At 47.9% G+C, this 15,089-nt stretch overlaps 2 protein-coding genes across 20 annotated transcripts in view; one reads left to right on the top strand and one right to left on the bottom strand.

The window, feature by feature from the left end:
* The first annotated feature begins 135 nt into the window (after positions 1-135).
* Positions 136-3,714, top strand: TMEM200B (transmembrane protein 200B). Its single transcript, XM_081817919.1, has one exon. The coding sequence runs from the start codon at positions 136-138 to the stop codon at positions 1,057-1,059; it is 924 nt and encodes a 307-aa protein (XP_081674045.1). The 3' UTR covers positions 1,060-3,714.
* The window catches only part of EPB41 (erythrocyte membrane protein band 4.1), a 192,805-nt gene continuing 180,388 nt past the window's right edge, over positions 2,673-15,089 (bottom strand). For all 19 annotated transcript variants that reach the window (XM_081817911.1, XM_081817904.1, XM_081817898.1 and 16 more), the window contains 4 exons: positions 9,643-9,744; positions 8,413-8,493; positions 5,453-5,557; positions 2,673-4,975 (listed from right to left, as the gene is read on the bottom strand). In XM_081817911.1, coding sequence (XP_081674037.1) covers positions 5,459-5,557; positions 8,413-8,493; positions 9,643-9,744 — 282 coding nt within the window. In that variant the 3' untranslated portion in view covers positions 2,673-4,975; positions 5,453-5,458. The remainder of the gene's footprint in view (positions 4,976-5,452; positions 5,558-8,412; positions 8,494-9,642; positions 9,745-15,089) is intronic.

The raw sequence follows: 15,089 nt of genomic DNA, 5'->3' as shown, positions 1-15,089 counted from the left end.
GGTGGCCGCCAGGGATCTCCAAGCGGCCTGGGCGAGGCAGCCGGATCTTGCCTCCCAATCTGGCGCTCCGACCCTAGGCCCGTCGGTTCAGTCCTTGCCTCCCATCTCTCCGCAGAGCGCCCAGACGACGGCGAGATGACAGCCGGGAGCCCCGGAGACTGCGGGGAGGTGCGGAGGAGCCCCGAGGGCCGTGTCTCTCGCCTGGGCCGCCGCCTGGGCCGCCGCCGGCGCCCGCGCTCCCCGCCCGAGCCTCTGCGGGTGCGGGCACGGCTGCGGCTGCGCTCGCCGTCGGGGGCGTTCGCGGCGCTGGGGGCGCTCGTGGTCCTGGTGGGCATGGGCATCGCTGTGGCCGGCTACTGGCCGCACCGCGCCGGGGTCCCAGGGCCGCGCGCTGCCAATGCCAGCGCGCCCCCCGTGAGCGAGCTGCGACGCGAGGGGCGCGGCGCGGGCCGCGGGCACGGCCCGCACGAGCGGCTGCGGCTCCTTGGGCCCGTGGTCATGGGCGTCGGCCTGTTCGTGTTCATCTGCGCCAACACGCTGCTCTACGAGAACCGCGACCTGGAGACGCGACGGCTTCGCCAGGGGGTGCTGCGGGCTCAGGCGCTCCGGCCCCCTGACGGCCCCGGCTGGGACTGTGCCCTCCTCCCCAGCCCCGGACCCAGGACTCCCGGAGCCATAGGCTGCACAGAGCCAGAAAGTTGGGACCTGTCCCCGCGTCGGGGTACCTCACCCGTCCCATCAGTGCGGAGTCTGCGTTCAGAGCCTGCTAATCCTCGCTTGGGGTTACCTGCCCTGCTCAACAGTTACCCGCTGAAGGGCCCGGGGCTGCCCCCACCCTGGGGTCCACGGACCCAGACTGGCCATGTGATTATCACCGTGCAGCCGTCTGGTTCCTGCATTGAACATTCCAAGTCTCTGGATCTGGGCCTCGGGGAGCTCCTGCTTGGGGCCCCAGCGGCTCGAGACTGTGCTCACCGGAGCTGGCCACGGCTGGACCGCCTCAGTCTGGGGGGTTATGCCAAGTTGGAAGGAGGAGGGGACTTGGGAGCGCGGGTTTGAAGAGCAGGGGACAGCCTGCTAGAGGGCTGCAGCATGGACCGTGGTAACAGGACCAGAAGTCCCAATGTCTAGTAGATGCATCAGTCACTTCCCAGACCGGAGATGGATGCTCTGGCCCCAGCAGCTGCTAAGGCATCCTCACTTGCATGTCGGCAGAGAAATGCCAACTGCACAAGGGTTCAATCAGCTGGAGAGAATGTTTTCATGTGGAGTCTGGAGACCAGCATGACTCGGCCTCGGGAACTCTTTAAGCCTCCAAGAGTGGCCTTAGCCTTGGACAGTACCTGAGGCAGCTGGAGGTCCAGGTCAGGGTGATTGGGAGATGCAGCAGGTGTCTCGGCAGATCCAAAGTGGTGGGCAAGGACCCCTAAGACTTGGAAGGTAGGTTGGGATGTTACAGGCTGGGCCAGGCTCCCTCCACGGTAGCACCAGTTGTGGGGTTAGGGGAGATGGGCAACGCGGTAGAGTTAAGACCCTCCACTGCCATTGGGATGGAGACTGGGGCATTAACTCCCACCCCCTCAGCCCCTCTCTGCCCTCAGCCATGCAGGGTACACCCCCTAGGGCTGCACTACTGCCAAAGAAGCCTTCCTCCGGAGGGTCCAGCCCCTTCCTGAACAGGTCTGAGAAGCCCCCTTCTCTCCTTTGTCATGGCCTGTGCTGCAAAATCTCCCCCAACTGGCAAAAAGCATCTGCCAGTTCTCCTTTTATACAGCGTTGAAGCTGCATTTTGGCCAATGTGGGTAGCTTAATTTAGAAAAGAGTCTTTTCTAGGGTCAAAAATTTGAGTCTCCCTTACCCATGTGGAACTTTTCCCAGATTGCTGGTAGGAGAAGAGAACTTTAAAAGTTGATCAATTCTCAGATTCAGTCCTGGTTTTTTGGGGTTTTTTTGTTTGTTTAGTTTATTGAAAAATGCAATACAAGAAGCAAGACCAAACACATTATCTAAACACTACACCATTTCTCTTACTACAAAAGGCCAAAACAGCAGACCTAATTATTGCCTTTTTAATCTAAGGATCTTGCCAATTTGATTCTGCTGCCATAGTTCCTATTTTGTCAAGAAATGTAAACAACTACTTGACATGATTCATAATTTTAAAAAAATTTACAAAGCTCCTTCATTTTTGTCACCAAAATAATACATTTCAGAGAGATTTGCAAAAACCACCAGCCTGGGGCTGAGATCCTGGGCAGATCTTTCCCACGAGCATTCCTTGGTGTCAGTCAGGCCATAGCTCTGGTTCTACTCCCTAGGGCGGTCGGGGCCCCTCCCGCTCAGCTGCCTTGCAGAATATGCGATGGGGGGGCCTGGGCAGGCGGGTGAGGAGGCCCCAAGAGGTCCCTGCACCCAGGTTCTGTGGGCCCTTAGCTTTTCAGGTCCTGCTTGGTGGGCGGGCGGGTGGGTGGGTGGGTGGCAGAGACCTCGTGTAGCTTGGAGGAAGTCTTTACTTCTCAAGTGAAATAAAAATAAAATTGCAGTGAGAGTTGTCACTGTGGTGTGTCTGAGTCACTTCAGGAAAACGGCTGCCAAGTCTCTGACCCTGGAAATGAAGCTCTCTCCTCCCCTCTTCACCATTTCCACCTGCACAGAATCTGTTTTTCTTCACACACACACACACACACACAAATGCACACACAACTGCAGGAAGAAAAAAAAATCCAAACAGTTGTCAAACCCCCAGATCTGTTCCCAGAGCGGGAGGACAGGGGAAGAGTCTTGGAAGGACACCCTCTTCCTAGCTTGTCCAAATCTGTGGCTTCTCAGTGCTGAAAGGGCATTTGAGATCTTCTGGCCCAACTTAGAGTGAAGGAAGCAGAGAGCAGCACGGTGAGCTGGTGACAGAGCCAAGGGGGCGTGCAGGCCCCCGTCAGCGGTGTGGACAGCGAGAACTCAGTGGGCCCGGTTTGTGACGCTCACGCTGTGCCCGCTTCCTCACCCCCACCCTCTTCATTCCACAGCTGTCCACTGTGGGAGCTGGCTGGTAGGTCTCTCAGCAGGACAACTGGCCACTGGAAAGCGAGCTCCCATTACATGCTGTTTGATGTGAGCTGGATTCCCAACCTCACCACCACTCCTGGCAGCACGGCTCAGGCTTAGGCACCAACAAGCAAGCCCCACCATTTCCGACCCTATGCCCACAGGCCGGAAGTCTGCTCCTGAGACAGGATGATCCTTTCCCCCAGGCCTGTCACGCGTCCCACCTGAGCTCTTCCTGTCCCTCTCCAGAGAGAGCTGCCTCGTGGTTAGTAGCAGGCTCACAGAAGTACTAAACGAAAAATGCACACATCTGAAATCAGTTCAAACCAACTGAGTTTGTCTAAAACAAGACTCAGCCAGTCGAGGCTTTGGACACATGCGGCTGGCTCCCACTATGGGGAGCAGAGGTTTTAGACTTTTCTCTTTCGCTCACGGCTCTTGAGCCCCCGAGACTGCTGTGACCCACCGTCTATTCTCATGAAGTCCACCTCTGTCCCACCATACGATTCTAAGAACTTCCAGGCAGATGTGTTTGTGGGAAGCCAGCTGGAAGATGAGAGAAGCACTATTGAATAAAAATGCCCCCAGATCTACCAGGAATGGTGGAATTGGGCTCATCAGTCAGTCCCATTTTCAAAACCAAGCAAAAAAAAAAATTAGAAGTAAAATAAACCCACAACCCACCACAAAAATCAAGCCTACAACACCCGACAGACCTCAGATGGTGAGTGGGAATGAGAGCTGGTGTTTGTGCTCCCTGTCGTGTGGGGTTTTGTGGGAAGGATGGCGCCTAAAAGTCAATTCCGTTGCTCCAGGAGGGTGTCTGCAGGCAGGTACTGGTCAGGAGAAGAAGGGTCAAGGAACACAACCTCCTCTCTGAGTCACATTTCCGGTCATCCCACGATTAAAGAAAAAGGCCCAGGGTCAGTCACCTGGAAACACTTCTTAGTGGGATCTGACTGAGGTAAACTCTGCCATTCCCTGTGTGAAGTGCACATTCCCAGAACTAGAAAACCTTTTTTTTTTTTTTTTTAAACTTCATCAACTTCCCTTGCCCAAATCACTACTAAAAATGTGCCATTAGAGCTTTTGGCCAAAAGTGCCTATTTTTGTGTGAGTTTCGGTCTCCTGAGATGGGAGGTGGGGGGAGAACTTAGCAGAGCCACTGCTTCTGATGAGGTAAAAGGGGAGGGAGGGCAGGAAGGTGAAGGCCACAGATTTGTTCAAACATTCACAGTATCAGATATATCTGAAACAACTTCTTATGTCTTTGATCTAACGAAGCTCCAAAAAGAAAGAACAGGAGGAAAGAAGGAAAAACAATACTACATTCTTAGCAGAGATCTCTGCCTCACCAAAACCACCCTCAACAGAAGGACAGGGATGTCTCCCTGGGGTCTGTGGATCAGGACAGGTGCCCTGCCTCACTTGGTAAAGTCAGATCATTGGCTCTGAGAAAAGGCTGGTTCATGAAGTTTCTGCTGACATCGAAAGGGTATAAAACTAGGGGAGGAGCAGGGAAGCCCCATTAAGCTGGCTTTGGCCCCCAACACAGCTGACAGAGTCTCTGGAGGATTTCCTCAAGAATTCTGTAGACCTGTCAGTATCTGGGTTGGAAATAAATGGGGAGAGACTAGGTTGAAGGGGTTACAAACCACCGCATAAAAAAACAAAAAGCTCTTTAAAAACAGTCCATAGAGTGAAAAGTTGAACAATTTCTGGTATCACAATATAGAAAAAGGTATTAAAAGAATCAGCAATGTCTAGAAGACTCTCTCGGTATAAACTCCAAATAGAAAACGAAATTAATATTCTGGTGGTTTAGAGTAATTTTGAAAGCCTGATGTCTTGACTATTGCAGGTAAGCTTCTTTATCATTTTGCTGGTTTTCTCTTGGATGGGAGACAGGCCGGGAGTTGGGGTAGGATAGGTCCTAAGAGGAAAGAAAGCAAACTTTTTAAATCCTGCAAAGGGAGACAGCCACCAGTCCCAGTGCCAAGTTCTTGTGGTCCCAGGTGCCAAGCCGGCCCTGAGCAGTTTTACTGAGGAGCCCAGTCCCCTCTGGTGATTGATGGCTTCTTTGAGTCACTTGTAAACTTCTAGGCGTAAATTTATCTGGATTCCTGGCTCCCCAGAAGCAGCTGCCCGCTTCCAATTCTCGAGTCTGGCCTCCGAGCTTCAGCCCTCTCTCCTCTATGCCCCGAGCCCTCATTTCTAGACCACTAGGTTCTGCTTTTCTTGGTTTTGTTCTCCTCTGGCCCTCTCAGGTTTGGACTCAAGAGATAGCTGTGACAGCAAAGAGCCTTTACTTAGGTAAGTCCCAGTGTGGACACCTCAGGGGCTGTTCCTGTTCAGGGCTCTCTGAGGCTGGGACAGTGAACACCCTCCCCCCACCAAGAATAGCCCTTACCTGAGCTCATTCCTCAGAGATTTCAGTCTCCTGATGGACGACCACCTTGGTCACTGACATGTCTGGGTGCTGCTCCTTTGCCTCCTTGATGGCCTGTACAAGGACCTGAGAAAGAAAGAAACCATGCCCGTGAGGCAGACAGCAGCCTGACTGGTGAAGGAAGGCAGGGGTCTCAGGTTATCATTTCTCTGGCAAATTCAGTCTTTCTGTCCGCAGTACCAGGGCAGCATTTAGGCTAAGCGAGTTGATAACAGACTTCCTTCCCCTATCCTGCAGAGGGAAGCTCTTGGACTGAAAACACAGAGACCGGGAAGGCTAGAGTTGTCTTTAAGGAATCATAAAGGGACTTCAGGGGTGATAGCTGTATCTTCTGGGTGGGCCTGGGAGGATTCACTCAAGAAGTGAGCCTGAAGGACAAAACAAAATCTGTGTTCAACGTAGGGTCACCGGGAAGTTCAGAAAAGAAGAGGGAACTAAAGAAGCATGCTACAAAAAGGAAGAGATCTCTTTGGCTAAGGGAGAGGGAAGTAAGGAGGAAGAGTGGGACGGCCTATTACATGCCGTGCACTGGCCTAAGCACATTATTATTATTGTATACTTAATCTTCATTTTTTCATTTTATTTTTAAAGATTTTACTTACTTATTTGACAGAGAGCACAAGCCGGGGGAGCAGCCAAGGGAGAGGGAGAAGCAGGCTCTCCAGTGAGCAGGGAGCCCGATGCGGGACTCCATCCCAAGACCCTGGGATCATGACCTGAGCTGAAGGCAGACGCTTAACCAACTGAGCCACCTCTTCAGAATAACTGATGAATTAGGGTAGTAGCACTGTTTCCATTTGTTTTTTAAAGTAAGCTCTGCGTGCAATGTGGGGCTCAAACTCATGACCCCGAGATGAAGAAACGGGGGCTCCACCAACTGAGCCAGCCAGGCACCCTTTATTGTTTCCATTTTATAGACAAGGAAACAGGTTCAGTGGGTAAATAAAGTGGTTAATGTTTCACAGCTAGTAAGTAATGCAGCAGGGATTTTAACTTAAATCTATAAGGCTTTCTTTTTCACTACACTGTCCTTTAGTTTCGGGGAGCCCCTTTATTAGCATCTGGAGGAGTTTCGATCATTTTAGAAAAGCTAAATGATGCCGAGGGAAAGTGAGAGCGATGACGCCACTTCTCTCATTGTGCGGCAAGTCTCTGAGCCTCAAGCTCACAGCACCAAGGTGGAAGAGCCTTTGGGAATGGTGACATGGGGATTCTAGCTAGATCTGACCACCTGACTGTTGACCTTGGCTCTAAAGAACTACTTCTAGTAGGGAAATTCCTCTTTTGGTCTCTTGACTCCATGAAAGCCATTCTTAGAAGTGCCACCTCTATAGGCCCCTGGTCATTGTCCCTGATCCTTTTTGCCCACCCCACCTGCTCATGGGTCAAGGCCCAGCCCAAGCCCTCTCTTTGATTACTCTGGCCTACACCGATCTCTCAATGAAAGCCTGCACCACACGACTTCTTGCTTAAGTGCCTCTCCACCCATCCACAGTATGCCACCTCTTAGCCCTTCCATGTAGTCCTCATACCCAGGAGAACTGAGGGACATAGGCGCATCTCTCTGAGCTATCAAGTGTGTTTGTCACAACCACCCTGAAAGAAACCTATGATTATCTTAATTTTACAAGTGGCAAAACTACAGCTCAGAGAAGTAAAATAACTTGCTCCAGGGCACACAACCAATAAGTTGCGGCATCAAAAGTCAACCCAAGGCTGTCTTACTCCAAACCCAAACACCTTCCGGTCCCATGGCTCTTGCTGTCCAGCACCGATTGGGCACACAGCTGGGGCTCAAATCAACCAGACCAAGGAGGTGGGTGCAGGCTGGTAGCGTAGCAGGATCTACTTAGCTGGGGGCTAACAGGCTGCACTTGGGCTTTGCAGCCTTGTTGCTGGGACCCTGAGCCTGAGTTCTCAGCTGGGAGTCTCAACCCTGCTACCAAGGGAACTGCCATCAGTGCGGCTCAGGATTCCTTTTTTTTTTTTTTAGGCACTCAACGTATCAGCATAAAGGCCACGGAATTATTGCTCCAGCACTGCTGTCAGTGATTCCAGAAGCATTTGCATGCAGTCCCTCCACCCCCTCTTCTCTGCAGCTTTACTGTTCTAACCTCACCCAGCAGAGAACTGGGAGCATTAATCCTGACCTTATTATTTGCTAATTGCTTGCAGCACACAATTAGCACCTTAATTAATATAGAAACAGAGAGTTTGAGTGCTCAGAAGGGCCCAGAAATTATCTAGATCAACCTACTCTCTTTTAGGAGACAAAAAAGACTCCGAGGTAGCGTGGTTTGCCCAAGGTCACACAGTAAGCTAGCGACAGATGTAGGACAGACTTGAAGTCAAGGCTCCTGTTCGCAGGCAGTCCACCTCACTCTGCTTCCCTCGCCCCGAGGGCCACTACAGCCCTCTGCGGACAAGGATCACCCCCTTCCTTCTGTCTTGCTATCTTCTTCTGTCTCCAGCACAGGTTGAGGTACACACTATCCCCTGAACAGAACAGCTCCACCCACCCAGAGCCTACCATGTACCTCACACCATATATCCCGTATCCCATGACTCTCACAACCATCTCGAGGGGAAGTTGCCATAACGCCCATCTTAAAGATGGGGAAACAGAGGCCTAGGAAGTTAAGAGCTAGAATATGGGGAGACCTAGGATGTGAACCCAAGCCTTTTGAGTCTAAGGCCCATGTTTTTTCTATTACACTTCACGCTCCCCCCACCTGCAGGCCCCATCCCACAGGCCTCCGTGGTCTGATTCCCTTCATTCTTCTCATTTAGGCGCTAGAGTAGCCCAGGGTGTCCCTGGGGATGAAGATGGCAGAGGTGTCTTCTGAAAGCCAACTCCTGTATCCATCCATCTTCCCGCCCAGGGACCTCTTCCATGCCCAGAATCTCCTCAGCAGTCTCACCTGATCATGGTCAATATCGGCATCTCCTGTGATCACAATTCTCTTCTCAATCCGGGTCTCTGAAATCCCACCTTTTACAGTCTGAAACCAAAGAGAGGTGGTCACATGAGAAAGAAAGAAGGAAGGGGGGGAAAAAAAACAGTAAAAGATTTTTCTGAAAGCTCTACTCCAAAATTTCATCTGCTGCTGGGTACTGTCTAGAATAGCTTTCTTACCCACTTGTCCAAACTCTTGGCTACACCTGCTAAAATGAGCACACCTCTATTCCCATGGATTGCTAAAATCTTTAACAAGCAAAATGGAAAGTCACAAATCTCCATTTATTATTCCCTTTTTCTTCCTCCCAAACATCACAGAAATTCAGTGAGTAAACAAGACAGACAGGTGTTTCTTTCTGCTCTTTTCCTGTACATTTTGATTATTTTCAAGAGGAAACTCAGAAGACTATGACCAAAAATGTCACGCAGCTTGAAACTGGGCTCTTTATTTTCAAGCACTTTCATATCACTGAGATCAAAAGATCCTCAAGTAATCCCCTCAGGGTGGGTAGGTTTCCCTAATTGACAGATGAGGATAACCAAGGTCTAGACACATTAAGAAACTAGCTTCCAGTCATCTGTTTCGATAACAGAGCTTGGTCAGAAATCTAGATTTCTTACTTACAAGCAAATATATTTCCCTCTAGTGCTGCAGCAAACATGGACTGTCTCTGATTTTCAGGGAGTAGTTCCAATTTTAGATAATTTTTCCTGCTCGCCCCCATAAACAATATTTTAATAATTCCAATATTTCAACATGCAAACTATAGTTCCCATGGCCTTGATGCTGGACGTGATATAAAAACTTTTTGTTGGGCCCTGAGTTCTAATTTTTTACTTGGAAAATATGGTTGCACAATAATACCAACGACACCTGTCCTTAAACTGACTTTTTAAACTCACCTCCACAGCCAGACAGGGGAGTGACCAGGGAGACAGGTGGATGTGTAAAGAGAACGGCCACAGGTGACTTTATGAGACTACTGACTAGGCAAGGGTGCCCTCAGGGTCCCCCTAGCTTTACTGCTGGGGAAGCAGCAGAGTCTTTCCCCCTGTGACACGTGGATTCATTTGGCTCAGTAGGGATGGAGCTGAAAACCCTTGCTTCTAGACCAGGGTCCTTCTTGCAGAGAGAGGCAGCAAGCTTGGCATGCCACTGAATTCCAGAAGGAAGTTCTAACTGGTTTGTTACCTTGGTAATCTGAGTTGTGGTTGTGCTGCTTGTCGTCTCAGATGTGATGGTCTGAGCTGTCAGCAAGACTCCCGGGTCCAAGTCCCCATTGCTGTCATCGGTCTGCAGAAAAAAACGCAACTCATCATCATGCCTCTCAGGAAGCCCTGTGGGCAAATGTGGCAGGAGGCAGCTTTGCTCTTCAGCTGTACATTCAAAAGCAAAAACCCGCTTCCCTTACAGTGATCGCTTCATAAAGAAAACAATCCCCCGGCAGCAAGGCTCCTTCTAAGAACGCTGGATGGGTCAGTTTCCCTAGCACGGGGTCAGTGACAGGAGCGGGTCAGGAAGAGGAGGCAGGATTACAGCCAGAGGTCCAAAAGAAACGGCAATGACTGCACACGTGTGTACAACATTTCAGAGTTCACAAAGGGCTTTCAAAACATTGTCTTTTGATGCCCACACAAGCCCTGTGAAATAAACAGTAAAGGCAGAGACTGATTAGCACTCCCAGGTAAGAAAACCCAGGCCCAGAGAAGGCGGATGATTTGCTCAAGGACTCAAAACTTGTAAGTGGAAGTTGTCCTCTCCACAAACTGGAAGCTCTTTACATATCACCCAAGGCAGGAAAAGTATAAGCTCTTGTGTGCTAAGGCGTGGGTAGGTTCTGAATCATAGGGCAGAACTTTCCAGAAAGGACTGGGAAAGGTCCTTGCCAGGGTTCAAGGGGCCAGGGAATCTCAGGCTATCTTCTTTGAAGACTGAGATGGGAGCCTGGAAGCAAGGAGACAGGAAATGTCCCTTTAAGACAACACCATGGGAGGAAACCTACATGATATCTCAATGACATTTCTGACAACAAAACTATTATTGAAATGGACCATCCTGATTAGGGAGGGTTTAAAAGTATTTAGAATGCTGGGCTATGCAACTAATCTATGCAGAGAACAGGGCTGGGGCGACTTCTTGTTTCTCTAGAGCTCGCCATATTATGACCAAAACAAATGTATTATGATCAGGCTGAGAAAGGACACTAGCAAAAAGGAAGAGAGATGGTTATCAGTAGCCACTGGGCTGGTAGCAGGACTCAGAACTGCTGACAGTCCTGTGACTGGGAGGGAAACGGAGGAGACTAGGAGGATGCGGGCTGCCCAGAGCCAACACGCTGTCCAGAAAATAACGACCAGTTGGTTCTGGGATTGCACACAGGCTCAGAAAAATTTAGAGGATTGCAATTCTTTTCAAAAAGAACCCTGCAGTAAAAAAAAGTGTTACGTTACTATCTTTTCCTGCCCTCTTTATAGAAGTCATCTGTATTATACGCAGAGGCCTCCAACCTTTTTCTGAGGAGAACCACATTTCACTGAGGCAAAACATTGAGATATGGGGGGTGGGAGATAGGAGGAGCAGAAGAGAATTAGGAAGAAGAGTCTCTGGCTGAGTTAGTTCCCTTCCAGGTAAAAATCTAGACCAAACGAAGAGAGGGGACATGACTGTGATACTGAAATCTTACCCTAATGCTTTCTTCGGCTCAGACCCACCTACCTACCTTAGATTCAAACTCAAAGAACATTTATTGTACTCCTACTATGTGCCAAGCACAGGATGCAATTGTTACCTCAATTCCACCTCCCAATATCTGAAGTGGGTACTATTATTATCCTCACTGTATAGTTGGTCCAGAGAAGTTAAATAATTTTGTCAAGGTTCTATAGCTAATCAATGTTTGAACTGGAACTTAGGGCAAGAAACTTCTCATCTGCAGACTGAGGTCTGGGTCCCAGCTCAGATGTAACTAGCGATGGGATCTCGGGCAAGTCATTCTGATGTCTCTGAGCTTTAGTTTTCTCATTCGTAACAGGCAGTACTTAACACAGCTCTGCCCCCACCGTGGCATGGTTGTAAAGATCTAAAGAGATTGTAGAAGTAAAAGTACTTTCTACATTGTTATAAGAATATAAATTTATGTGCCAGGAGGGTTAAACTTTTTTGAAGAGCTCTACCTCCACTAAATCGGTGACTCTATAGTATTCTCCTACCTCCCAGCGACTCCCTTCCTCCCTGCTTTCTGTCTCTGAAGAAGTGGAAGATGGAGGAGACATTGTATGATTTCTGACTTACACTCTTCCTACACGTGGACTCTCTTCTTTGACCCTGTAACCAATGTTTCCTCAAAATGGTGCTGCGGCTTTGAGAGTTGTTTATAAAGTTAAACATCCATTTATCCTATGATCCAGCAATTCCACTCTTAGGTGTTTACCCAAGATAAGTGCAAACATATGTCTACACAATGACTTGCACATGAATGTTCCCAGAAGCTTTATTCACATTTGCTCCAAACTGGAATCAACTCAAATGTCCATCAACAAAGGAAAGGATAAACAAATCGTGGTACACTCGTACAACGGGACACTATTCAACAATAAAAAACAGTAAACTACAGATTCTTCTAACTTTGACGAACCTAAACAAACATGTTCAGACACTAAAGTTGTACTACTGGATACTTCCATTTATATGGAGTCCAAGAACAGGCAAAACTAAGCTATGGTTATGGAAATCAAAGTAGTGGCTGCCTCGAGGTGCAGGGAATAACTAGAATAGGCTATGAAGAAAGTTTCAAGAGCAGTGGAAGTGTTCTGTATCCCAAATGTGTCTTGGTGACACAGGTATTTATATTTGTCAAGATCAATCAAATGGGGGCGCCTGGGTGGCTCAGTCAGTTAAGCGTCTGCCTTTGGCTCAGGTCGTGATCCCAGAGTCCTGGGATCGAGGCCCACGTCGGGCTCCCTGCTCAGCGGGGAGCCTGCTTCTCCCTCCCCCTCTGCCTGCCGCTCCTCCTGCTTGTGCTCTCTCTCTCTCTTTCTTTCTCTCTGTCAAATAAATAAATAAAATCTTAAAAAAAAAGTAAGCATCATTTAAAAAAAATCAATCAAATGGAACACTTAAAAACTGTACACTTCCCTTTATATAGGTAGGCTTTACCTCAAGCATGCACACACGCACATATACACAAACAGTAAAATCCTATTTTGGCTCCCCACCTCCTCTCACCATGTTCCCCAAAGTGTGGGAATTGTAAAATTAAAAAAAAAAAAGGTACCTGGGCTAACCTGTTTGGCAAGATAATAAAAACAGAAGCAGAAATAGTTATCATACATAAATAACAATAGCAAATAATTATCTGGTGTTTATTATGTGCCAGGCACATTTTTTTAGATATCACTCACACCATATTGCGCTATGCTTTTTTGTTTACCAGTTTATCATATACCCATCAGAGGCTTTTCATAGCTGTATGGAATTACCTTAATTGGATGTACCACCATTTATTTAATTTGTTCGCTATTGATGGACATTTAGATTGTTTCCATGGTGGTGACAACTTAATTTGAAATGCACATTAATTTATTCCTTGCAACAACCCTATAAGGTGGAACTATTATTAGCCCCATTTTACAAATGAGGAAAATGAGGCACGGAGTGATTAACCTGACCGCACATCAGTAAGTGATGGAGCACGTTCGAACCCAGGAAATTTTATTCCAAAGTTAGTACTTTCCCCACTATGCGCCACTGTCTAGCATGAATAAGAAGTCATGTGTATTTTGGTTGACTGTCTCAAGCCTGGTTAAAATGAAATAAAGATAGATACGTAACAATATAATATAGTCATTGCTACTATTTTTTATTACCTACCATATGCCAGGCAAATATTATCTTTCTTTTAATAACCTTACAAAGTTATTTTTCAGAAGAGAAAACTAAGGCTCAAAGAGTTTAAGTGACTTGCCAAAGGTCACAAACCTAGCAAGTGTTGGAATTAAGATCCAAGTCTAACTCCAAAGTCCACATGCTTTACCCAGCACATCAAGCTGCCTCTCCACTTCTCTTACACGTGAGTATATTTTAGAATGACTGCTCCCTTTTCCCTTTTTTAAGGGGCTACACTCAAACCATGTGGGCTTCTGTGGGCAGCCTGGTCCTAACAACTTTCATGCATATGCTACAGAATTCATTTCAAAACAGAATATGGTGAAATGTCAGTCTCCCTCCCACTCCTGACCACAGTCCTATAGCCCCAGTCCCCTTCATCAGAGGCCACCACCGCTTTTTGGGTTTTCTTTTTGAGTACCCATTCGGAGATAATATATTCATATACAAGCCTCCTCTTTCCCTCCTATAAACAGCATATTATTACACCATATTCCACCATGCTTTTTTTTTTTTAACGATTTATTTATTTTTGAGAGAGAAGGGGGGGGCAAAAGGAGAGGGAGGGAAAGAATCTCCAGCAGGCTCCCCTCTGAGCACAGAGCCTGATGCGGGGCTCGATCTCATGACCCTGAGATCATGACCTGAGCTGAAACCAAGAGTTGGACACCTGACTGACTGAGCCACCCAGGCGCCCCTCACTGTGCTTTTTTATCTATTAATTTATCACATAGATTATTCCCATCAGAAGCTTTTTTAAAATCTGCACAGAATTATACTAATTGGATATACCATAACTTATTTAACCTGCTCCCTACTGATGGCTAGTTAGATTGTTTCCATGGCAGTAACAATTTAAAGAGTTTCCTACCATATGAAAGTAATTCTTACATCCTCTGGTTAATGATGTGCACAATCTTAAAGTAATTTCCTATTCCTTCCTTCTTCAATCCCCTGTACTGCCAAGTCCTATTCATTCATTTCTGTCTCTCTTGACTTGACACAGCTCTTTCTTCTCATTTCCTCCAGCTACACTTCAGTTCTTCACAAGCATCTCCCCAGACTTGCTCTAGTCATATCCCTGTCTCCAAGCATCCCCCTACTTTACAAAATCAGCACAGCCTTAGGAATCACCTTCCAAAAATCAGTGCCTCGATGATGCTGCTTTATCACCACTGCTAAAACACTTCTAAGCAACCTCATTATTTACCAAATTCCACACTCTAGACCAAGAGAGATGGGAGAAGCATACTAACAGTGAGTGAGCTCCATGAATGCACCAAACACTCTACAGACATCATTTCACTGAATCCTCCCCCAAATCTTGCAATGGAAGATGATACTAGCCCCATTTTACACCCAAAGAAACAGAGGGGGAGAGAGATTAGCGATTTGTCTAAAGTTATCCAGCTAGTATGTGGTTGAGTTAGGATACTCTAATTGTAAAGCACCTGCTCTTAATTGGCAAGGTGACACCATTTCCTGAAAGGGATATCGTCTTCCAGTTCATGGTGTGAGGATCAGCCGTAAGGATTTAGGTGAAATCACTCAGCCAGGGCTTCGCACGGCTGCCTTGTTCCTGCCATGCAGGCTTCAGCCCAAATGTGGCCTCCTCAGAGTGGATTTTCTCGACTACGCTAGCCTCAGAGGAACAACCTTTCTTTCTTTTTTTTTTTTTTAAATGTTTTATTTATTTATTCATGAAAGTCAGAGAGAGAGAGAGAGGCAGAGGCAGAGGGAGAAGCAGGCTCCCC

Source organism: Leptonychotes weddellii, chromosome 4, assembly GCF_054177405.1.
Source record: "Leptonychotes weddellii isolate Sample4059 chromosome 4, ASM5417740v2, whole genome shotgun sequence".
In the NCBI taxonomy this organism is placed as follows: domain Eukaryota; kingdom Metazoa; phylum Chordata; class Mammalia; order Carnivora; family Phocidae; genus Leptonychotes; species Leptonychotes weddellii.
The sequence above is the reverse complement of the archived record's forward strand: the minus strand, read 5'-3'. Positions and strand labels throughout refer to the sequence as shown.